The following is a 27779-nucleotide window of genomic DNA, read 5'->3' on the forward strand; positions in this document are numbered from 1 at the left end:
AGTGATAAACGCCCGCCGCTCGTGCTTCGTTACGGGAGTGTATATTTTAGAACATATATAACAGGAAGTATAAATTACTATTAAAGCTCTCCTGCTCATAACTTAATTTCAGTCTTGTTCAAACCATCGGCAGGACGTCCGACCGTAGATTTTTCTGCTTGTAAAATTTTATTAATTCAATATCAAGGTGAGGGTTTATATGGTTCCAGCCTAATTTATAGTTTAAATAGTTTTAAAATTAGTACTGGTTCTCTAGTACACACCCAGATTATTGTTTGGTTATGGTCTAAAGACGTACTGTAGTATTTTTTTTTTAAGATCATGGAAGACTTAAGTTTTATTCCCGATCTCCCGAACGGGCCCCTGGACGTTTATAGGAATGCAGCCTCTTTCAACTGGAAGCGACTTAAATTAGCCCTCGAAGACATTGATCAACTTAAACTCAAGGTAATTTATTCAGTATATAATAATTTATTCAAAATATTACTATGTTTTCTAGTATCATAAAAACTTAAGTTGAATTTTGATGGAAATTGATGGAAATGTAATTTTTTTGTACCAATAATATATACTGATATAAATATTATACTGATTCAATATTAAAACTATTATTTTTTATAATATTGTAAGTTTAGAGTAGTTATACCAACATACAGATTAAATTAAACTTGATTAGCGTTTAAATTCCGTAATATATAATGTAATTTTAATAAACATAATATTATTTAAAAACTGTTTGTGTAATCAGCTTTGGATTTTGATATTCATTTAAAACTTTTTGTTAGTACAATTACTTAATTGTTCTTGATTTTAAATTTAAATATTAATTTCGATAAAACGAGCAATATACTATTAAGAAATTAAAAAGACTATAAAGAAACTATAAAGAATCATTTGCAAACTCAATCGTTCAAAAAACTTTTGTGAAACTTTTTTAAAGTTATCTGCAAAAACAAAAATTAGCAAGATAATACTAAAATTAACTATTGTTGTTTAAATTAGCAATCATGTTCAATAGGTCTATTTAAATATTGTATCAAGTGCATATGAGTATTAAAGAAGTTAATGGATCATATTTCAAAGTAAATGCTGACTGTTATATATTTATTAACATGTATTCTGTTATCTAAGATGTTAGTTGACAGAGTTATAACTGCTGTAAACTAAATTATTAATTAATTTAGGGATATAAAAAATATAAATATGTTTAAGTTTCCACGGTCACTATAAACAATTTGAATGGGACTTACTAAGATGATTATCCTGTGTGACAGGCGTTAGTAGGTTGCTAAAATTTGTTAAAATTTGTACATCACTTTGTAGTAACAATCGGAGTCTTAATATGTAATGTGAACTCAATTTATAAGCTACGTGTTCTGAAATCAGCAAAAATATTTTTTACAAGTTATAAAGAGTAACTATTATTAAGTTATATAAAGAAGACAGTTATTTATTAAACTGAGGTATATATATGTTAAAATAGAAACCAAGTTTATATTATACAAGTATCGAAATACAGTTTTTGATTTAATATGAGTTATTCAAGTTAAAATATATAAAAAAAAAATTACGTATATCAAAAACGAATGATGCTTTGCTTACAAAAAAAAACATGTGCTATAAATCTAAGTTTAATTTTTATCTTATTTTAAAGTAAGCATATAATAAAAGATATTCTGTTTATCCAATTTTATGCCCTTTTTGTAAAAGTTCTCTGAAAGCGATTGCTCCTTGGTGATAAGACATGCTTTTGTAAATATTTTTGTAGAACTACTCTACAACTACTGAGTACATTACCTAAGTTTGTAATATATCTAATGTTAGTATTATAGCAATTTTGCAATTTTTGAGCTACCATGACTTTTTTTTTAAATGTAGAATTTTTTTAGGACGAAATTATTATTTTCTTTTGATTTCATTTTGTGCATCATAAATAATTATTATTTACTCGATACAGTAAAGTTTCTCCGAGGTATTTTCTTTCTATGAAATATTAAACAGCGACATTATTATTATGACTCATTTATTTTCTTTTATTCTATAACAGTATAAAATATGGCGTACGCTAGAAAAGGATCCCCTTTTTGCTCAACCAGCGATAACGCCTACAGTGGATGAAATCAAGAGATTAACACAGCTGCAGTTAAAGAAGATTAACGATTATAAGTTCATTCCTAAGGAAGTGTTCAATGCCAGCTATAGCAAACGGGTATGGATAAAACTACAAATTATCAAATTAAAAATGAATAAATATATAAATACATAAAAGGCCAGTTTTATTGGTTGTGGATAACTATTTAACGGATGGGTTTTGTACCATCAAATTCCACTGTAATTATAAAATATTTCTATCCACCATATGAATCTAAAATTTCTGAAGTAGTTACTTGCAGGATAAAATTTATCCACAGCCAGCGAAACCGACTCCACGACTAATATTAAGACCACAGACTAATAATAATATTTTACCGCCAAATTTCTTAGAATTATATAACATTAAAAACAAATATTTTTTATTGCAATCAACAAAAAGGTTTTAAACGCAGTGAATAAATCCTGCATTAATTCATAAATTATTTAGTGATAGAGTATGGTCCACACCCCCCTTTTCAACTTTCCATCCCTCCGTTCAGACGGGTGTTGAGTCTGATGGACTACTGCCCAAGTGATAGAGTATGATAATGTATACAAGGATTACGAAATAAATCGTATCAGAATCTTTCAGAATCTTACTATCACCTGTGTGTGTATGCTGCTTTATTATTAATAGATATGATAGACAATTATTAATAAAAGAAATTTAGATTAAATAAAATAGGCATTAATTTTGGCTTTGTCAATTTTATTGCTTCATTACAATGTGTGTATGTGTGTGTGTGTCTGTGTGTGTTAAATATTGAGAATTGTAGTGTGTAGTTATTTATAGACCGCATGTTGATGCTTAACGTAGAGAATACGTTTTGAAATTTATGAATTCCTGTACCTAAGAAATGGCGTACGAAAAAAATAGTCAAATTTTCTAAAATTTATTTCGTGATCACTAATCTGCAATTGAACAGGTAATTTTCAAAACTGACCGATGACATTGTAAAGAAAATTTGTTCGTAATAGGCTATTTTTTTCTAATGAGGGACATTCTAAAACTTATCTCTAAGAGATTTACACTTATATTAGACTTGGAGATGTATGTATAAATTGTTTCCAATAGTCATCCCACTTGATGGGGATTTTTCACATTTAATTTAAAGGGGCTGATAGACGTACGAACGTGCGCGGTTTTTAAGATCGCAAACTTACTCGGCTCGACGTCGGTGACACACGTGTGCCTACTCATTCTGTATTGCGATGTCGTCTACAGAAGAAGCTTTGTGTTATTTAGACATTCTATCGTATTACATTAAAAAAACCAAAAAAGACGAAGTTCTGAAATAATTCATTTTGAGTAATTTCTCAATCAAAAATAATAAAAATTACAAATACCTACACTACAAGCGTTGCGCGTCCACGGACTACATAATTGTGATTAAAAAAAACCGACTTCAATTACATCGACAAGTAACACATCGTAGGTAGACGAAAAAACAGTCAAGTAAATACGCATTATTAGATATTACCCAAAAACTACTTATTAAATAGCAATCAAATTGAAATGGGACCACACGACACACACCACGGTTTGATTAAAATATCATTACATCATTACAGCCTATACAGTCCACTGCTGGACATAGGCCTCCACAAGTTCACGCCAAAAATAACGTGAACTCATGTGTTTTGCCCATAGTCACCACGCTGGGCAGGCGGGTTGGTGACCGCAGTACGGGCTTTGTCGCACCGAAGACGCTGCTGCCCGTCTTCGGCCTGTGTATTTCAAAGCCAGCAGTTGGATGGTTATCCCGCCATCGGTCGGCTTCTTAAGTTCCAAGGTGGTTGTGGAACCTTGTTATCCCTTAGTCGCCTCTTACGACACCCACGGGAAGAGAGAGGGTTGCTAAATTCTTTAGTGCCGTAGCCACACAGCACATTAAAATTAAAATAAAAATCATGAAAATCGGTCCATCCAGTCAAAAGTTCTAAGATTCTGAATCGAATTGAGAACCTCCTCCTTTTTTGGAAGTCGGTTAAAATTGGCGGCTCGCGGCTCGCAGTGTTGCCACACGCACGAGCGGAGGCGGGTTACGAGCAAAATTTCAAACTTGTTGGATCGCCAACGAACTTACTCGGCGGTTTTTAAGTACGCGAACTTAGGGTGACACACTAGCGAAAAAGATTGTCGAGCCACAAGTTCGCGGACTTACTCCCACGTCTATCACCCCCTTAAGGGTGACATTTTCCCGCCATTTTTGACGTTTGTTTTTTTTTAGACGCGAACAATAATGACAATAAACGAGGCCGTTCAAGCTGTAAATCCAAGTGTTTCCGTGAAGATGGCAATCGGGATATATTTATTTTCGAACGCCTTGCTCTCCCTGGGAACTGAGAGACATCTGAAGATTTACGAAGATACCATTAAAAATAGAGAGGTATGTGTCTATTTTGATTAATTAAAATGTTGTGAATAATTTAAGTTTTCTTTAAAACATGATTTACATTATTTCTTGTTAGCTATTTAAAAATATAGATTTTCTTTATGTTTGTTAAGTGCACTGTAATGAGAAATAAATTTTTCATTTCCTTTCAAAAATAATATTTAAATAATAATAAAATATAACGGGGAAAAGTTCCTTGAAAATAGCATAGAATAATTACATACGTAGGTATATAGATAAATACAGTAACTTGTTTTTTTAAATAGTTCTTTTAACGGTCACCTATATAATTTGTCTCTCTAGCTTGTGAATGTGTTTTATTTTTATGAAACATAATTTATGATAATGTTCATAAAGAAGGTCGTTCTGATAATAAGGATTATAAAAAAAATGTATAATATATATTGTTTTTATTTTAATACAATTTTATTACTATGCTAATTATATAACTTTTTTACGATTTTATAATATTTCAATCGATGTTAAGATTAAACTTTTCGTATTATTGCATTTTGTCTGTGCGAGGAAATAGTATAAATAAGCAAATAAATACAACTCATCGCCTCACGCTCAACGGCCGGATTAGCTCATGTGTCGGGGCTTCGGAAACACATAATACACAAACACTAGACCACGGTAAACATCTTTATGACCTACGCAAATGATATCTATGAGCGGGGATCGAACCCGCAACCGCCAGCCTAACAGCAGAAACAAGTCGTCATATTATACACATTTAACTGCTTTCTGCTATATGTGTATATTTTAGTTGTTACATTATGTAAACAGAGTGAATTATTAATATTATGACCGTGAAAAACCCATAAGCAATTTTGTCGACGATTATAGCATTATTAAGGTTTACAATTCTACGGTGATTTAAGAAAACGGTATTACATAATAATGTAATACCGTTTTCTTAAATCACCGTAGAATTGAAATTGAATTGGCGGAAAACCGCAATATTATCCTTAGGGAAGTTGCCAGGTCGCTACTATCAACTTTACGTATTCAGGAAAACAACAAATTATGTCTACAACTAGAGCTGGTGTTCTGTTAAATTGAATCCAATAGTTAGACCAACCTGATCTCCAAGTATATTTGTATTGACATACTTTGGTACAATTGTGACGACTTAGCAAAATACTAGCAATGTTTTTTACATAGGATATCCAAGTGACCTTACTTACTCTAAAGGCTTTATCTAGCTAAGAATTGCGTCATTCGATCGATTTGACCTCTAGAAGTATTAGCAGTTTTCGACTTTACAGAGATCGCCTTTATTCTAAGTTTTCTTTATTCTAAGTTATTAAATTATGATAATCCGCTTATAAGAGCGATACTTATATAGAAAGAGTAATCGGAAAATTTTAGTTTTAAAGAAAAAAATGAGTGTTAGATCAATTTGATCATTAAAGACAACTAACTCACACAGTTTGGAACTCTGCAAGTCTGCACTCACGAATTACATGAACAACAATATTCTAGGACTAAAATATGTTTTAATTTGAAGAATCTTAAGATTAAATTTTTGAAGATGTCTTAATAATAATAAAAATAAAAAAAAAAATAAAAAAAAATAAAGAGGATTTATTACAAAAATTTACGGCTAATGTATTAATGTGAAGCGTCACCAAATTCAGAATTTAGGTTATTTTTATAGAAGCCAGATTTCAAATTTTGCTGCAAATTGCACGAACTTTGATTTTTTATAGAGAACATTTATTTAGTGCCACGGTCAGATTTTCGTACATAGTTGTGTAAAATGAAGCAAGAAAACATTTCTTGATAAGTTAATAATTTGTCCAATATGGACTTTTAACAATAATTTTTTTATATATTAATTATGGTGAGGGTGAAGCTACCAGCCAGTGGCGGCGCCCATGCAGTTCAGAGTCGATTAAAAGCGCTCAATCAATATTTTGACCAATTTGGTTTTATTTATGACATCAATTATTTAAAATGTCTACCAAAAGAGGATCTTCTATTGAAGGCGAAAACAGTGACATACAGCCATTTCGAACTATATGAAGAACTAAAGCTTTTAAAATCTAATTCACTAGACTCTATCAACGACGCGAAACAACGTATCCAATACATTTTAGAAAATACTTTAGTTGAAGTATATCTGAATGCTTACATTACAATTAGAATCATGCTCACAATTCCGGTCAGTACAGCTTACCCTAAGAGAAGCTACTCAAAGTTGTAATTGATAAAGACCTATTTGAGAAGCACGATGAGCCTAATCAGACTATCCGCGTTATCGGTTCTGTCAGTCGAAGCTGAAATAGCGGCTAGTCTTAGCTACGACACTAAGCTGAAAAAATTCAGCGAAGCTATAATTGTGTATGCTCCCAAACGAAATAAATCGATTTCAATTACATCGACAAGTAATACGACGTAAGTAGACGACAAAAATTAACAAACGCACTAGTCGTCGCTACGATTTTCGAGGGTTTCCCTCGATTTCTCTGGGATTCCATCATCAGATCCTGGTTTCCTTATCATGGTACCACACTTGGGATATCTCATTTCCAAAAAAAAAAAAAAAAAATGATAAAAATCGACATTCGACATTCGATTTTTAAATATTTATGTTGGTACCTTTTATTTACGTACCTTTGTGCCTCGATCTTCCCTATTATATGATTTTTTTTACTATGATGATGGTTGTAAATATTATTTATTGAGTTGTTCTATTGTTAGTTTCTCATTGACTATTGTTATTTTCCCATAATAAATGCCAATTTAATAAATGTATTGTAATCGTATATGCCATATTTCTGATATCAGTATGCTGGAGAAATTTGTAATGCTTGACTGAAATAAAATAATTTATTATTATGTATTATTATTTATTATTATTATCCGACATCCGCAGATACTAGCTAGCTTCGCTTTGACAGAGATCGCTCACGGTTCAGACGCGCGTCTCATGCGCACTACGGCGACCTACGATCCCGATAACAAGGAGTTCGTCATACACACGCCAGACTTCGAGGCAGCTAAATGCTGGGTTGGTAATCTAGGTAAAACTATGTGTGATTTTTTTTCTTTCATATCTTTATTTTTTCTTTCATTCTATATATGTATATATTGCACGTTTTGTTTGTTATCGGTTTGTGTTTAGATAGAGACGTATGTGTAATGAAAATTGTTAAGTTGTTACTTGTTCTTTTATCGGTATGAACTCATTGTTGTTATCTAAAAGTATCTCTAATGTTACACTGATAATTTTTGTCTCGGAAACAAGATACTGATATAATTTGTCAGTCGAAGTTCACGACATAGGAAATAATAATAAAGATTGAATAAGCCCTATTTCGCTTCAGCCTGTAATATCCTACTACTGGACATAGGCCTCTTTCCCCATGTAGGAGAAGGATCAGAGCTTAATCCACCACGCTGCTCCAATACGGGTTGGCGGATATATTACTATGAGTAACGATCACTATCAGGTGTACATGATAACAACCGGCACCAATAGCTTAACGTGGCCGAGGCACGGTTGTGAGACCCACAAGGTCTGCACAAACACCCAGATCACGGCAAGCACCCGTATGGCCGATACAAGTGTTTGTCATGTGCAAAGATCGAACCCGCAACCGCCAGCGCAACAGGTACAATCCAAGGCTGTGACCGTTGCGCCAACGCGGCGCCCATATCACCAGTTAGTAGGACTATTTCACCAGTTGCTAATAAACTTGTTTTACGTACAACAGTATCCATCAGATAAAAGTTTATGGTATTTCGACACCAGATATGAAGAACATTGTATCTCATTTTGTTAAGTTTTCAGGAGAGCTTTTTTTTTTTCAATTTTGTTGCGTTTAAAAAGTGGCCAAGTGATGTTAAATAAAGCTGCATTCGTAATGAAGTAAATTGATCTAATATTAATTAACTTCATTACGGATATATATTATTATTTTCATAACTGAAATTACAATGTTTTTTTAAAGCAGAAATCTGAATAATCTTGAATTACAATGAAATTTTTTTTCATAAAAAAAATTGTTCTAAGGATCGTATAAATACGATTCCCAGATTGAAAATACTTTTTCCCCCTCAATATATTAATAGTACATATAGTTAGAAAACATTGTTTCGTTGTTACAATGTTCTTCATATCGGGTGTCGATATTTTCTTTTCACCGCCTATCTCTACTGTAACAGATATTTACGCAATATATGAATATAGGTCAAATTGTTTGTAATAGACAAACTGTTACCTTCTTAACTGGGATATAAAACCTTGACCTTATTTTAAAGTTTATTGAAGTCAAACTTCTTTACGTACGCTTGATGTTGTTGCTTTTTTCCGATGTAGGTATATATATATCGATCGAAAGGAGGAGGTTACTCAATTCGACCGTATATTTTTTTATGCATGTTCGGGAATAACTTCGTCGTTTATAAACCTATTTTGATAATTCTTTTTTTTTTTGAAAAGGAAATATCCCTGGTGTGGTACCATGATAAGGAAACCAGGATCGGATGATGGGATCCCAGAGAAATCGAGGGAAACTCGAAAATCCGCATAACTTTTTACTGGTTGTACCGATTTTGATGATTTTTAATTTAATCGAAAGTCGATGTTTATCGTGTGGTCACATTTAAATTTCATCGAGATCCGATTAAAACTTTTGGAGTAATCTTTGATAATGCGTATTTACTTGACTAATTTTTCGTCTCCCTGCGTTGTATTACTTGTCGATATATCTGAAGTCGGTTTTTTTTCCTTGGCCTGCAAACACAAATTCATTCCAGAGTTCGAACTTCTTTTTTTTAAATATCTTTTTCAAATCGATTATAGTATATTTTATTTATTTATTGCATAATACACATATAACATGGGTGCCTTCATTTTCATATTATTCTTTATCAGTAAGCCCTACGACGTACAATAGAAGTTTATTTGAGTGCAATAAAAATGCAAGGTAGTACTTTGTATATTGACGTTCTTTGAGAAAAAAATGTTGGTAATAATAAAACAGTTCTTTGTTATCGTAACCGTTTGTACCCAATCTGCGGGTTTGTGACGTCACCGTGATCAATATAACTGTTATGTCAACGATTTTAAAATAGCTTCATGTGATTTTATATTCATGAATTAACTGTAGCTGAGTTTGTCTTTCATATAGATCACGTATTACTTAAATATTGTGGTTTCAATAAGGGCTGATGAAAACAAAAAGAAAAACGAGTGTGCTTTAGACCCCACGACTGAAGTAAAACTTCTGCACAAATCTGCCCAATGCATGTTACCAGTGACGTAGCGAGCTTAACTCGCGCCCGGGGCATAATCCTTTTTTAGTGCCCCCTCCTGCCATTCGAAAACCAAATAACATGTCCAGCATTTTTTTTTTTGTTTTGCGGACCATACTGCACGTGACAGTACATGTAGAGGAGGAGGGGATTTCTAAACAAAAAAAAAAAACAACCAAGAGACACCCTGAAAACTTAAGGGGTCTACCCTCTTTAGAATTTTGAAAAAATCGAATTTTTTTTTTGTATTTTTTGAAAGTATACATATTTAAAAGTATCATACTGAAAATTTATAAAGATCCGAGCAGTCTAACTGTACTTTTGGACGACGTTTACGTAGCTATCTGAGCACGCTAATATGCGGACCGCTCGGAGCGGTACGGCCTACCTGCCTTTGTATTCATTAGCAGTTGCAACCTTTTTTAGGTATACTGACAAATGTACAATATTATAATATACTATCCATACTGAAAATTTTCATTTATGATAGGTTATTCTCGAAGGATACCGTTCCATTAGAATTTCTCCCTATATTAGTCGTATTTGAAATTTTCAACCGTCAGTATCTGTGCTCGTGATTACCGAAATGGACAAGAAAAGTGTAAATCAAACTGCCAAGTGGAGACGTCCAGGTTCGAAGCCGAAAAAGCGGAAATTTCATGGAGTGCTTCCACATGACCACGAGGCAAATACAAGTTATGCTAGTGCATCTGCGTCGAAGTTACAACAATCGGAAGATACCAGTTTCGACGTACACGTGGATCAAACGTCGGGATACAGTATTATACAGTTTTTCCTGGTTTTCTCTACGTTGCAAGAGTATTTAAAGTGTAAAACTTGTGATAAAGATATTTCTTTTACAAAGTATGGACACCGAGGACTCGGTTTTAAAATTTGTGTTACATGTGAGTGTGGCGAAAGGTATATTAATTCGTGTCACATGATTTCTACTGGATACGAAATTAATCGTCGTCTAGTGTATATTATGCGTTTGATTGGTGTTGGATTGAGTGGTATTAATAAGTTTTGTGGTCTTATGGAACTTGGAACTGGGATAAGCTCCTCTATTTATTATAAAATTATCGATTCGATCTCTATCGCGGTGAAAAGTGTGTATGATGTAGTGATGCTGAAGGCTGTTAGAGAAGAGAAACTCTTGAATGCTCAGCACGGAGAACCAGAAGATATTTTAACCGTTTCGGGAGACGGTTCCTGGCAAAAAAGAGGATTTTCTTCTCTTATTGGCATAATTTCTTTGATATATAAACACAGTAAAAAAATCGCGAACGTCGCTATCAGATCAAGTTACTGCAAAGCATGCGAGAAAAAGAAAGGAACTGAGAAAACGATTGAATATGCAGCGTGGTACGAAACGCACAAAAGATACTGTAGTGCTTATCACTCTGGTAGTGCTGGAAAAATGGAAGTTGACGGTGTATGTGAAATGTTTTTGCAATCTTTAGAAAAATTTTCTGTGCGTTATGGTTTTTACATCGGAGATGGTGACACGAAGACTTTCAAAATGCTGCTCAATACACAACCGTATGGCGAAGATTTTATAGTAAAAAAGTTGGAGTGCGTCTTACACGTCGCAAAAAGAGTCTTCAAGCGCGCTAGTGAGGCTAAAAAAATTCTTACACAGGCAAGGAAAGCTGCAAAGAAGGACGAGAAAAAAAGCCCAGTGAAAAAAAGTGCAGCAAAAACAGTTGTCGTGAAAAAAAGAAGAATCGTCGCAAAAAAAATTCCTGCTGTAAAAACTCAGGATTTAACGATAAAATTGATGAAAGAACTATCAAGAAACTATGGTTTAGCGATTCAAAGACATCCCGATTCCGTGGAAGAAATGCGCAAAGAGATCTGGGCAGGATTTTATCATAAGATTTCAACTGACAGCAATCCACAGCATTCATACTGTTCTGAATCCTGGTGTAAATACAAGATAGCTGTAAAAAATAACTCCGTTCATAAATTCAAACATCCACCTGCCCTTGCTCAAGATGTTCAAGAAGTTTTAAAACCGATCTACGACGATTTGACAAAACAAGAACTGCTTGAAAGATGCCTCGGTGGCAACACGCAGAATAATAACGAATCTTTCAACAACTGTGTCTGGTCAATGGCTCCCAAACACATCTTTTGCGGAAAAAAAATTGTTGAAATAGCTTGTCAAACAGCTGCTTGTATTTTTAACGAGGGATTTCATCCAGTATTAAAAATCTTGGAAGTAATGGGCGTCAAAATCGGCCCGATCGCCGCACAGTTTGCTGCTGACTGTGACAGAACGCGCATACGAATTGCAAACCGCCGCAGCACCGATGCCTCTAAGGAAGCCAGAACGAAACGAAGGCAGGCTATTTTGGATGAAAATGTGCACTATGAAGAAGATGAAGGCATAATGTATGGTGCAGGCATCGCTGATTAGACGTAAGTAAAATTTTTTCACGATTTTTCGTTACAGAAAACTTTAAACGCGTTTTTCTCGGAATGACGTTTTTGGACGGCTTGTTGATAAAATCTCCGAAACTATTCAACCGAACCTTACCAAAATTTAACCACATGCTCCTGATGACTATAGCTATCGCGCATATCATACGATTTTTGAAATTTTGAGTTTAACTATTTATTTTTGGCAAAGAACGACGGAAAAAACGTGATTTTTCGTACTTTTTCGAAAAATGGCTGCCATTTTGTCATTTTTGAAAAAAAAAAAAATCGTATGATATGCGCTATAGCCATTTAGTTACTGAATCTAAAACTATTTTTTTTTTTTTCAGATCATCCATTCCAGATATTTCATCAACAGCGCACACTCATCTTTTTTTTTGGACCAGTCTTCTCCCTCATTTTTATGTATAAAAACTGATTAAAATAAATATAAAAAAAAATTTCTTGTGTAATCAAATAGTGTATTTTTTAGGTCTAACACTTTTTATGTCCATATTTATGACGTATACCGGTCAAAAAAATTCGTGAAAATAGCCTTATCTTAGCCCGTCTAAAGAGGGTAGACCCCTTAATGTCTTTCTGGAAATTTGTAACACGTACACATATCCAGACAACAACAGACAGCGTAGGGCTCTCCTGATTGTAATTAAGCGATTACCGTAGTCTATAAACGCCTGCAACATCAGAAGTATCGCAAGCTCATTGGCGACCCTACCCCCTTACTCCCTCCAGAAGCTCTGGTCACCTTACACAAAGGAACCCACCATTCTTGAAAGCAGATATTTAGCTGTGATCTTCTGTAAGGTCGAGGTACTTCCCCAGTTGGGCTGCTCCTTGTTTTGTACCTGTATTTAACGATAATGTGCTGGATTCAGGTTACAGTATAAAAACTAGCCGTATAAGTATAATAATAGATTTTCCGTGGCAACCCTAACTACTGCTAGCTGTCGCGTCTACGATTTCCGCTCATGATATAATTTGTATAGATCACACAGACGTGTGTGACCTTGACGTATTTATTTTTGAGTTGTGTGAATTGGAGCCGTTAAGCTCGAAACATTCATTAAGTGTGTTAAGGCCGTAAAGTTGGTGAAATAGGGGTTGAAATTTTTAATAAGTGTTCATAGTTTTTAAACGACTTCCAAAAAAGGAGGAGGTTCTCAATTTGACTGTACTTTTTTTAATGTATGTTACTTTAGAACTTGTGACTGGGTGGACCGATTTCGATAAAAAAAAATTAATCGAACGGTAGTGCGTGTCATTTGGTCACATTTAAATTTATTTGAGATCTAACAACTACTTTTCGAGTTATATCTAGTTAGCTGCTGCTCGAGACGTCGTCTGCGTGAACGCTATACAGCACCAAAAATACCTACGACTATACCTTTAAAAATAAGATTCATTTACCCGTTTTTTCTTTACATTTCGTATCTACAGAAAAATCTCATAGATGGCGCTGCTTTAAAATTGTTTTGTCTACTTATATTCATTTAATTATGTTTATCGGCTTAGTTACTTATATTGCGTGATTTTTATGGTGTGAAGCTAGCTTATATAGCATGGTTATTTTATTAACATAATAACAACAACATTCAAATATGCGTCGTTAGATTACACGTTGTTACAGAATGCGTTGAGGAAATAAAGGTTCACTGCTCGTTCCCGGTAGGTGATAGCATGATAATATGTAGCCCAAATGTTGACCCGACTTCTTAATAATATTCGTGCCAAATTTGAAGTAAATCCATGCGGTACTTTTTGAGTTTATCCTGGACATACATACAGACAAACGGACAAAAATTCTAAAAACTATATTTTTGGCTTCGGTATCGATTGCAGATCACACCCCAAGTATTCTTTAAAAAAATATATTCAATGTACAGTTTGGACTTTCCTACCATTTTATTATATGTATAGATAATGCGTTTTTACTTGACTATAAAATCGTCGACCTACGTTGTTTCCGCATGAATTTTTACTGGGTGTACCGATTTTAACAATTTTTCGAAGTTTTACGATAAAATCCGTACTAGAGCAAATATTTAAATAGTCAATGTTAGTATCTGCGTAAGTGAACATTTTTAAAAGTACCTTCACTGAATAATTCCGTGGAATTATACCAAACTATCGACATTATATCTACAACCAATTAAAATAGGACAATTAAATGAAAAGTTTAATAATCTAAATTATCATTTTCGGTCTCTTATTTTTAACCGACTTCCAAAAAAGGAGGAGGTTCTCAATTCGACTGTATTTTTTTTTTTATGTAACATCAGAACTTTTGACCGGGTGGACCGATTTCGACAAATTTTGTTTTAATCGAAAGGTGGTGTGTGTCAATTGGTCCCATTTAAATTTATTTGAGATCTAACAACTACTTTTCGAGTTATATCTAATAATGCGTTTTTACTTGACGCTTTTGTCGTCGACCTACGTTGTATTATACCGCATAATTTTCTACTAGATGTACCGATTTTAACAATTTTTTTTTGTTGGAAAGAGGATATCCCTAGTTTGGTACCATGACAAGGAAACCAGGATCCGATGATGGTATCCAAGAGAAATCGAGGGAAAATCTCGAAAATCCGCAATAACTTTTTACTGGGTATACCGATTTTGATAATTTTTGATTTAATCGAAAGCTGGTGTTTATCATGTGGTCACATTTAAATTTCATCGAGATCCGATAACAACTTTTTGAGTAATCTTTGATAACGCGTATTTACTTGACTATTTTTTCGTCTACCTACGTTGTATTACTTGTCGATGTAATTGAAGTCGGTTTTTTTTTCGTTTGCGAGCAAACACAATTATTATAATTGAGATATGATATTTGTTTAAAATTTTATTGCTTATTTGAATCAATTCGTTCATCAAATCAATAATCAATGTCGTTCTTTTTTGTTTGATAACGAAAACAATTATTGAATATAAGAAACATGTTTATATCGTTTATATAGCTTTTTACCGATTTTAAAAAAGGAGGACGTTACTCAATTCGACCTATATATATATTTTATGTATGTTCGGGGATAACTTCGTCGTTGAACCGATTTTGATAATTCTTTTTTTGTTTGAAGGGAGATATCCCAGTGTGGTACCATGATAACAAGACCAGGATCTGATGATGGAATCCCAGAGAAATCGAGGGAAACTTTCGAAAATCGTTGTGACGAGTAGTGCGTTTGTTAATTTATTTCGTCTACTTACGTTGCATTATTTATCGGAATTAAAGTCGGTTTTTTTCGTTTACGAGCAAAAACAATTATATATAATAATGAGAAACTGTAAAACTTATACAATATAATAAATACTCATACAATCCATGTAATAAAACATAAACACATAGATAAAAATTATTATTTTATAATTATAATTATATTTATTAATATAAACAGAGGATAACGGTCGGTGTTATTTTTATTAATATAACTTTAATAACTTATATAAAGGCCTTGGACGTAATTAGATAATTATTTATCTAATTAATAATAAAGTTAATGTTTTTTATAACAAGTGAGGTCAGGTACATAGATGTTATAATGTTTGACCTAGGAGGTGACACAGCAACTGACTAAATCCATTAACAGTAGCGGGTTCGATCACCTTACACGACATATTTTATAATTGATATTTCTTGCCAATTCTGTAGACTACATTCCATTAACCATAATTAATTTACTTATCACTAATATAATATATCTATTAAATATTTTATATCTATTTTTTGAGTGCAATAAAGTATATAATTTTTTTGTAAGATGACGGTTCAAAAGCTCTTATGAAGCCTAAGTGAGTAAAGATTTTGATTTCGACAAAATATTTGTGTATGCTATATAGATTCTTTCGTGATATGCGCCGTTTTGTATTTTATGTTGTTTTTGTTTCGTGTGCTTGGACTTTGGACCTCCAAAAGAATTTTCATCCTGAATGCGTATTGAGTATAAAGCCTTTCCTAATAAATTCTATTAATACAAGTAAAGTTATAAGACTCTGGAATGCCCATCCGAGAGATGACGACCGCTCTGGTGTAATGATGCGTGTGCCGTGTCGGCTGCGCCTAAACATCGACGGTCGCGAGTTCGATTCCCGCTCGGAGTGGATATTTGTGTTTATACAAATGTTTATTTCCGGTCCGGTTTTTAGTACTTGTGGGTCTCCCTACCGTGCCTCGGCTACGTTAAGCTATTGGTCCCGGTTGTTATCATGTACACCTGATAGCGATCGTTATTCATAATAGGGAATATATCAGCCATCCGCATTGGAGCAGCTTGGTGGATTAAGCTCTGATCCTTCTCCTACATGGGGAAAGAGGCCTATGCCCAGCTGTGGGATATTACAGGCTGAAGCGAGACATACGTTAAGTGCAGTCGCTTCATATTTTAGAACGTCGAGTCAAAGTGCAATGTTTATCTACGTACTAACGGACTCAACATATGTTTTCCTGTCCGGAATAGCAGCTACCAAATTTGATTGCTGACAAGCTGAAAGCAGCGTCACCTATCGGTTTCAATTGTGTTTTCAAACCATCGATAAACCCATTGAAATGTACACACGAAATTGCAACCAAATTGGTCCAGCCGTTTAGGAGTACTTAGGTGACAACCACACGAAGATACGTGTAGTAGAGACAGTACAATTACAGTAGAGAAGATATTTATTTATGTATAATTATTTCTAAAATTATTTTTAGGTAAGACATGCACCCATACCCTATTATTCGCGCAGCTGATAACCCCAGATGGCACCAACCATGGCCTACATGGGTTCGTGGTCCCGGTCAGAGATCCTAGCACCCTGGAAGCGTACCCTGGACTCATTGTTGGTGATATGGGGGAGAAGATTGGCGTCAACGGTATTGATAACGGGTGAGGCGATAGAAATTAGTATTAACATTTCTTGAATCATTTGTGCTGTGTGGCTACGGCACTAAAGAATTTAGCCACCCCCTCTCTTCCCGTGGGTGTCGTAAGAGGCGACTAAGGGATAACAAGGTTCCACAATCACCTTGGAACTTAAGAAGCCGACCGATGGCGGGATAACCATCCAACTGCTGGCTTTGAAATACACAGGCCTAAGACGGGCAGCAGCGTCTTCGGTGCGACAAAGCTAGTACTGCGGTCACCAACCCGCCTGCCCAGCGTGGTGACTATGGGCAAAACACATGAGTTCACGTTATTTTTGGCGTAAGCTTGTGGAGGCCTATGTCCAGCAGTGGACTGTATAGGCTGTAATGATGATAATGATGAATCATTTGTTTTTTAATCTTATCGTGTCACTTTTTACTTTTTACCCGGAAATGATTTCTTGATTTTGACGTAGTCGTAAGAAGCGACTAAGGGATAACACAGTTCCACTCCTACCTTGGAACTTTAAAAGCCGACCGATGGCGGGATAACCATCCAATTGTTGGCTTTGAAATATACAAGGTCGAAGACGGGCAGCAGCGTCTTCGGTGCGACAAAGCCAGCCATGCGGTCACCAACCCGTTTGCCCAGCGTGGTTACTATGGGCAACACACATAAGTTCACGTCATTTTTGACGTGAATTTGTGGAGGCCTATGTTCAGTAGTGGACTGCGAAAGTCTGCTGCGATGATGCTGTGATGGCGTAGTTGTCGGAGAATAAGTTTCAAGCCTCTTAGTTTTTTTTTTCTGAAATAGAAAAGGTCCTGGTGAACTTTATACCACCATTTATTTGTGAATATATCGATTTTTTTTATTATATTTTATACGAACCTTGTCCTAAATATAATGAACTCATAAAAAAAAAATCAATTTGATGCAGTCGTTTAGAAATTATCCGTGTATAAATATTTCGGAGATTCAGTTTTGTATAATTTTAAAATACAGTTCCCATTTTTACCAGTTTCCATATTCCAACGAATCGTTTCAAAATGGAAAACGATCTCTAAAAATTTTAATCAGAATCCTAAATAATGAATGCGTTTGAATAGAGTTCCGTTAGTTAAACTTTTGTTCATAAATTCCAGTCCAATTTAAATGGCATATCCTCTACGAAATCTTAATTATTTGTTTGTTTGCATAGTTATAAAATATTGTGCGATTAAAAGTTGACTGAATTTTTAAAAATATAACTACATGTTTTGTTTATGAAGAGAAGAAGTTGACATTTTATAATTTCGCCAGGCCCTGATAATTGTTCCGTTTTGCATTTTAATTTAAAATAGTCGTAACGGTTTCTGAATTTTGCTAACACATTAAGTAATTATTTTTTATCTTTTAGTTGTGTAAATATATGTAAAAAACGAGTACGCTTTAGACCACACTACTGAAGTAACACTTCTGCACAATAGCCCTGCACTGTGTCTTAGATATGTGAAACGTAACTGGCTATAAGAGAAAGAGAGAAATAAAATTTGTGCTCGCACCTCTCTCTTGCTCCGTTTGCGTCGCCCGATCACACTTTCCGTAACGCTCTCGTCACGCATTCACCAGCTCAAGTCAAACGTGCGTAAAAAAGTTTCACTTCAAAAATAACTAGGCTTTCGAACGATTTTTTACGACAATTTAGCATATATATTTTTTTAAACAGTTAATGATTTATTTTATAGTTAGCGGTTACCTTAGATTTCTTTGCCATGTCTAAATATTTCAATGGAATGAATGCGAATGATAAAGTCTACCTGAATCGCGAATACATGACTCACAGTCATTGTACCGCACAGTTCCTTATCTTATCTCTAAAATGAGTACGTAATCTCAAAAATATAACGATATCGAATAAATAAAGACAGTTAGAAAAATAATTACTATTTCGTATCATCCTTGACCATATTCGGATATCATTCGATAAGAAATTATGACGATTACAACTTTTACAAATTTTTGAATCGTTTTATCTCAAAAACGGTGGCTCGTAGGGAAAAAAGTATTTAAACATTTTTAAAGATAATTTTATGATCTACAATTTTTGTCTGAAGTATTTAAATGATAAAACTTACCGTTTAGCTGAAAATCGCAAAAAACTCATTTTTTTTAACTTTGACCTTGAATAAAATTCCATACAGGGGAATGATGGGGAACTTTCAAATTATATTTGAACGATAATACGATTTCACCAATTTTCAGCTTGTTGTAAATTAATGTAGTTTCGAATGTCTAAATTGACCGGACTATAAAAGAATTTTTCAATATATAATATTTATTGTAAAAAAGGAAATCTATAAGATTTTCTCGCGACTACAATCGCGATTACACATTCTGACTTTCATACCCTTTCCTAGGGGAGCGTACGTACTAAATATTTCGGTAAAAAGTATTCAGTACCCGTCCTCGTATGGTTTTAAATCGTGCTAAATTTAATTTAAACCCTTATAGTATAGTTTTGAGTGTCTTAGGTGCGACAAAGCCACCCGCCATTTTTGGCGCGAACTTGTGGACGCCTATATCCAGCAGTGGACTGCAATAGGCTGTAATGATGATGATCACGAGTAGTTTGGATGAGAGGCCATGCGTACTGACATACAAAATGGAAAAAGTAACCGTTTAAGTTTCGGTTCTAAGTATAGAATTCCCTTCAAATTTTTAATTATACACAGAATTTGTTTTATTACAGTTTTATTAAAAGTATATATGGCCAATCTAACCACATATGTGTCTAAAGTATATAAAAATCTGTCAAATAGAGCTACGCACAAAACATTTTTAATTTTGCGGTATAGCTATTTGGTGCGTTATTTCCGCAGATTGCATTTTACGTACGGAATTGGTCATTACAGTTGTTACATTTTAGCAAACATAACAAGCTAACATAATTGTGTTTGCTGGCAAACGAAAAAAAAACCGACTTAAATTACATCGACGAGTAATACAACGTAGATCGACGAAAAAATAGTCAAGTAACTACGCGTTATCAAAGATTACTCAAAAATTAGTTATCAGATTTCAATAAAATTTATATGTGACCACATGACAAACATCAGCTTTCGATTAAATTTAAAATTATTAAAATCGGTACACCCAGTAAAAAGTTATTGCGGATTTTCAAGAGTTTCCCTCGATTTCTCTGGGATCCCATCATCAGATCCTGGTTTCCTTATCATATTATTAAACTAGAGATATCTTCTTTCCAACAAAAAAGAATTATCAAAATCGGTACACTCGGTAAAAAGTTATTGCGGATTTTCAAGAGTTTCCCTCGATTTCTCTGGGATCCCATCATCAGATCCTGGTTTTCTTATCACGGTACTAAACTAGGGATATCTCCTTTCTAACAAAAAAAGAATTATTAAAATCGGTACATCCAGTAGAAAGTTATGCGGTATAATACAACGTAGGTCGACGAAAAAAGCGTCAAGTAAAAACGCATTATTAGATATAGCTCGAAAAGTAGTTGTTAGATCTCAAATAAATTTAAATGGGACCAATTGGCACACACCACCTTTCGATTAAAAGAAAATTTGTCGAAATCGCTCCACCGAGTCTAAAGTTCTGATGTAACATACATAAAAAAAACAAAAAAAATACAGTCGAATTGAGAACATCCTCCTTTTTTGGAAGTCGGTTAAAAATTAGCTATGCTGCATATCTATGTCACAGATAATTTCCGAATAAAAAATCAATATCCATTTTGATATCATATCATTAACATTACTCATCAATATCGCATGACAGATATCGTATGACTATATTTACTTCATGTTTAGTCATCAATTATCCACAAACACACAAAGTGACATGACGTACTAGGTCCTAACTCTTCTTTTTAATCGATAAAGAAGAATTAGGGATGTGATCGTAAGCAGTGAATCGTTTAGAGACTGTAAATTGGTCACTAAACCTCAAAAGTATCAAAAAGAAGAGTTGAAGAGAAGAAATAGAGTAGAGTATTTGACTTCAAATCTTCTCTACCTTTTTATGGGCATAGCACGTTAGTTGCTGGTGAACATTAAAATCCTGCTTTGCATGTTGTTTCTTCTTCTTTCTTACACTATATAAACAATACATAATTTAATATTATAAACTAAAATAATAATAATAAAAAAATATTAAAGTGAATATTATTAATTTTTCTTTTCTACGTCTCCTTTCTGGATTATGGCATTAACATGCATAATAAAATCCCACAAACAATTTTGCAATTGTCTTAATATAACTTAAAAGTTTTTATTAAAAAGAATAATAGTAATAATAATACTCTTTATTGTACACCATTAAAAGAAACAAAAAAAAAAACATAAAATGAAAGATGTACAAAAAAATAATAGATAAAGCGTATTATTCGGTGCAGGATTACATAGTTGATAAATATGTTTCGACTTAGTGACGCTGTATTTTATGCAACATGTTACTAATTTTGCACTAAAACACAGTTTATATATTATTTTTCAAGAGTAACTGCGGAGTTTCTCGCCGATTCTTTTCTGCAGAATCTACATTCCGAATCGGTGGTAGCTTAACTTTTACAAAAATAATAATTTATTTTTAAAGTTTTAATTTGTAAAATGACGATTCGAAAGTGCTTTTGAAGCCTATTTGAATAAAGCTATTCTTGATTTTGATTTGAGTTTTCATTTTGTACCATTTGTTACTATTTATATTATAACTACTGTGCCCCTTGTGTAGGAAAAACGTACTTTAATATTATATATATAGGTTTCCCTGGTAAATGAACTATCCTACACAAAGATAATAATAGAACTCGAACCAGAAGTCCCTAATTTTTGCGCGTTCAAACAAACAAACAAACTAATCAGCTTCACAATATTAGTATCGATATTACATTATTTATTTCCGCAATATCACAATCTATTGAAATAATATTTTAAAAAATTTGATATCATATAAAAACTTTGGTGTCTGTCATAGCTTCAAGGTCTTCAAATTAAACTCAGATAAGATGCAATCTAATGTTTACATGCTTTTAAATATTAAAAACTGCAATTATCTAGTTTAAAAAATATATAATTTATTTTCGTTACAGGTTCATAATGTTCAACCAATACAGAATACCGAGGGAAAATCTTCTCAATAGAACGGCAGATGTCACCGAAGACGGCATTTATGAAAGTTCATTCTCAGAACCTTCCAGAATACTCGGTGCGGCGTTGGAGAACTTATCAGCTGGTAAATATCACCTAGCTATGTTTGTAAGCTGTCTTTCATGCAGGATATAGCACCAATTTTTATATAACTTGTAATCATTACAGTCTACAAGTGAGTGAGAGACGACATATGACAACAATTAAAGAAGGTCATTAGATTGCAAAGACATTGCTGAATGTGCGGTAACCTGTAAATAACTACCTATAAATAACTATTTTAATTTAATAAAAGTAGTCGAGGGTAGCATCACTTTATCTATTATTATTAATAAACTAGCTGTGCCCGTGACTTCGTGAAATTTAACAAAATATTGTTTAGTTCGCAGTTCAAAAAAAAAACTAAAGTGTAAGTAGCCTAAGGTACTCCTTATTATATCAGCTGCCAGTGAAAGTCCCGTCAAAATCGGTCCAGCCGTTTCCGAGATTAGCCGGAACAAACAGACAGACAGATAAAAATTGTTAAAAAAATATTTTGGTATATGTACCGTGTAAATGACTTTAGTAAAAAGTGGTTATTTCAATATTACAAACAGACACTCCAATTTTATTTATTTGTATAGATTAAGTACTTAATAAACTTTTATAAGTCCGTAGTATCATGGAGCTTCGCTTATTCTTCACAGCGTAAGCAACGTTTCGAATATAAGGAACATTTATTAGTAACTTATAACATAGTAATAATAATTAGATAAATTACATTAAACTAAAAAACCTTAAGTATATATATATATATATACAAACGAATTGCTATTAACTTCACATCAACTGTAATAGTTAAATAATTTTTCAGTACTCCACCATATAATTGTGTCGAAAGTAATTTAAATGTATAAATAAATGGAGACGTTTGTTTGTACGTCAGGTCGCATCGGTATAATGCAAGAGAGCTGCCAGTCGCTCGCCAGCGCTGTCAGTATCGCGGTCCGATACGCCGCCACTCGCACGCAGTTCGGCGAACGAGGGCGCGAGACGCCGCTCATTGAGTACCCGCTACATGTACGTATCTAACACTTACCATCTTAAACTTACCACATTACACCACCTCACGCTGACTACCTCTACACTTATCACCTTAAACTTACTAACTCACTTAACAGCTTACATTACTTATGCGTACCGTCTCTCACTTACCACCTTACCCTTACTACGTCACTCTCGCCAAATTATACTAATAATATTGCATTTGCTACACTACATATACCACCTTCTTCTCCCTCACCATCTTACACTTACCGCCTTACCACTTAACACTTTTTACTTATGGTTACTTATCACGAACAGTAAAATATTTTCATTTACCCTTCTAGGTAATTTTGTTTACACTAGGCTGCTTAGTCGAGTAGTGAATAATTTAGTGACTAAAGCATTTACTAGGAGAATTTATAAATCATTTGTCAGTTACATGTTCTACTGAAGAGTGTGAAGAAAACTTATGAATTAGAATAAGATAATACTACGGTTTCAATTATTTGGTGACCAAGTAAGCAATAGCGAAAGTGAAACGAAGGAGAGTATTATTCATGTTCTGGATTGACTTGATTAAATTATTGAACAAAATTCTTTGTGTTCTAGCAAAATTATAGCTTATCTACTCCAAACAGACTTGATATACCATTTCCACAGTATACATATTTAAAATATTTAATAAAAAAATACACATTTATATTTTGTTACAGCAATGGCGTCTGTTCGGTCACATGGCATCAGCCGTCGTCTTCCGATTGTACATACAAAACTTTACAAAAATTTACTTAAACATCGTTGAGAAATCAAACGCTGGACACAGGGTTGATAATCTGGTAAGTTTGATAAAATTATTTTCTGCTAATTCTAAATTAGAGCAAATAAAATTTTAGTTAGTTTTGGTATTTATTATGCATCTGTATTGAGAGACAGAACTTAGAAAGGTGGAAGACGTTGGTCTTACATATTGCGGTCACCAGTAAAATAAATGTTACTACTTTATAGCAGATGAGACTCATGGCCAACGTCAGCGCCTTTACAGTTTAGAGCAGGGGTTCCCAAACTAATTGTGTCTTTTGCCCACTTTGAGAATAAATTATTTTATAGTGTCCCCATTTTTTCACCAACTTAAAACCATTATAACTTCAAATTAAATTAATTTTTGCGAGCTATATTAACGGAGATCAAACATTAATTCTAAACGAGACTTTTACTATAACCCGCAAGAGTTATCTTGAGACCTGAGCGCAGTAGGTAGTACACAATGGCGGTCAAGTCTCAAGTTAACTCTTACGGGCTACACCCGCCAATGAGAATAATTATTGAAACGTTACTTTATAGTATTTAGACAGAGTATCGTTTATTCAAAATAAAACAAACATAATCGATTCTAATATAAAAACTAATGTGAAGGATGATTTAAATCGCTCCCCAAGCATCTACACAACGCCACCATTTTTTTTCTGGGTCTCTTACCGCCCCCCTATAGGCCTGCAGCCCCCTTGTGGGTACAAGGGGGCGTTATCGCCCACTTTGGGAAAGGCTTTTTTAGGGGATAAAATGTAAAAGAATTTTGTTTCACAATATAGATTAGTAGTAAAAGATTTGATTTCATTACAGAGCGAAGCGGTGTCAGAAATCCATGCGATCGTGTCGTGTTGCAAGCCGCTGCTGTCCTGGGGCGCTCTGCGCGCCGCTCAACAGTGTCGCGAGGCATGCGGTGGACATGGGTACTTGAAGGTACACACACACACCGACATACATACATACATACACACACACACACGCACACACACGCACACACACGCACACACACGCACACACACACACACACACATACACACACACACACACACATACACACACACACACACACATACACACACACACACACACACACATACACACACACACACACACACACACACACACACACACACGCGCCCACACACACACACACCCACACGCACACCCACACACACACCCACACACACACCCACACACACACCCACACACACACCCACAGACACACCCACACATACACCCACCCACCCAAACACCCACCCACCCACCCACCCACACGCACGCGCGCGCGCACACACACACACAACCACACACTCACACACATTCATTCATCACTCATTTATGTCACACTTTTGTGTACGTAGAACACGCGTGCGCGCGCGCACGTGCACACGTCATGAGGATCTTGCGTACACACACGCACGCACAATATACATTATGATTCTTTTTTGCCATGTTATTAATTTTACTGGCAATGATGACAACAAATAAACCTTTTTTTTATTAATAAATAATTTATTGAATCATTCATGTATAATCAAAATAAATAAAAAATGATTGCGCTATTTGAGTTGTCACTGAGATTATCTTTCACATTTCACAGCTTCACCCTGTAATATTTCACTGCTTTCCCCATGTAGGAGAAGGATCAGAGCTTAACCCACCACGCTGCTCCAATACGAGTTGGCGGATATATTCCCTACTAAAAGGAACGTAAGAGTAACGATCGCTTTCAGGTGGAGACCCACAAGGACTACATCAGACTGAAAGTAAATATTTGTATAAAAACAAATATCCACTCCGAGCGGGAATCGAACCCGCACACGTGTATATTACACCAGAGCGATCGTCATATACGCATAGAAATCTAATAATTTTGTCGCTAATTTCAGAAATCAAACATAGGCGACATTCGGAGCAACCACGAGGCCACAGTGACGTACGAGGGTGACAATAACGTGCTGTCGCAGCAGGCCGGCAACTGGCTGCTGCGGCAGTACGAGAGCGCGCGTTCGGGCGGGCAAGTGGACTCGCCACTGGGCACGCTGACCTTCCTGAAGGACTATGCGGCCGTCAAGGGCAGGACCTTCGACTGTAAAACTACAAACGACCTTAAAAACCCTCAGTGTAAGTCTGTTTTTAGCTTACTTCAAAGGGTCTTTTTATATTTCTGTAGGAAAATAATTATTTTCCCGCTAACGAAAAAGCATCGATTTCAATTATATCGACAAGTAATATGTAGGTAGACAGTAAAACAGTCAATTAAATATGCATTATAACTTTTATCAAGTATAAGATTTCTATAAAAAAAAAAAAAACTCTAATCTGATCTAATTAAATTTGTTCACAGTCATATTATCAACGTACAAATGGCTACTATGCTGGCTACTAAAATATACATATGAGAAAAATGAAGCCGAACTAGCTAAAGGACTCACCAAAGTTCAAGCGAGAAATAACTCCCAAGTGTACAGATGGAAAAACTTAACAAAAGTATACGCAGAGTATCTAACAATGACCTTCTGTTTGGAAAACATTGAAGCAAAGGAAAAAGACTTGCAGCCAGTCTTAATGAAATTTTTCTGTCTTTATGGTCTTTCAACAATCGACGAAAATTTAGTGGAATTATATCAGGGTGGTTTTTCCAAAGGGGAGGAAATGGCGAGATTAGTTCGGGATGCTTTAATGGAAATGTGCGCTGATGTAAAAGCAGAGGCCGTTAGTGTCGTAGATGCGCTTGCGCCGACTGATTTCGTTTTGAATTCGGTTTTAGGGAAGAGCGATGGGAAGGTGAGTTGATTATTTTGTGGTTTTTATTAATATGAAGCAATAAATTATATTTACTAGTAGTATAAAAGAAATTGGTAAAAAAAATTGTAGTACATTTTTTGTTATAATGAATATGACAGGTTAAGCCAGCGCTTGGTAGTACTATTTTCTTGAAACCTTTTTTGAACACTTTAATATAAAACTAGTGTAAACTTACTATTTAAGAAAATAGTAAAGGAAAAATAATTTTTCATCATGAATAACGTTGTGCTAGGATACCGTAAACGTGTATACGAATGGTATATTTAGATGTAACAATAGAGATTTTTTTTCAGCTATACCAAAATCTCCAAAAAGTATTCTTCAGTGAACCTGGAGCGTTTACGAGACCAGCTTGGTGGCGCGAAGTAATACCGTCTTCTAAACTGTAAGAAATGTATACATATTGACTATATGTATGTAACATCATGTATATATGTATAAGTAAATTAATATCTATTTTGTTACCCGAAGAAATAATGTATGTAAATATTAAAGGAAATCATATTTTATTGATAAAAGTTTTGTAAATTAAAAACAGAACTTTATTAGGTTTTAAAATCTCTCACTAAAACATTTTTTTGCTATTCGAAATGTATATTTAAAAAAAAAGTAAATAAGGTAATGATGTACTTGAAAGGAAGTGGTACAAATATTGACATAAAAATATTGTAGTAAGAACAAAAATACCATTTCTTTCTTAGATTTCATTCTCAGGAGATTATTTCAAATTACTTTTACGCCATATATAATACTTATTGTATGTTTTTTATTTATTTTTATAAACTTTTAAAAAATTGTCCCCTTATTAATGGCGTAGTACTTCAAATGTACTTTTTAAACCTTAACTTGGTAAATTGGATTTTTTTTACAAATGAAATAATATACTGCTA

The 27779-nt window shown here is 34.3% G+C and overlaps 1 protein-coding gene across 1 annotated transcript; it reads left to right on the forward strand.

Annotated features, from left to right (window-relative positions):
* On the forward strand, positions 1-27779 carry LOC123653393 (peroxisomal acyl-coenzyme A oxidase 3). Its single transcript, XM_045589378.1, has 13 exons — positions 1-187; positions 319-447; positions 2048-2209; positions 4365-4523; positions 7414-7561; positions 16939-17113; positions 22191-22333; positions 23174-23307; positions 23988-24110; positions 24895-25014; positions 25971-26205; positions 26429-26868; positions 27183-27779. Exons 2-13 carry the CDS (start codon positions 322-324, stop codon positions 27276-27278), a joined length of 2061 nt encoding a protein of 686 aa, XP_045445334.1. The 5' UTR covers positions 1-187; positions 319-321; the 3' UTR covers positions 27279-27779.

The sequence above is a fragment of the Melitaea cinxia genome, chromosome 5, assembly GCF_905220565.1.
Source record: "Melitaea cinxia chromosome 5, ilMelCinx1.1, whole genome shotgun sequence".
NCBI classification, from domain to species: domain Eukaryota; kingdom Metazoa; phylum Arthropoda; class Insecta; order Lepidoptera; family Nymphalidae; genus Melitaea; species Melitaea cinxia.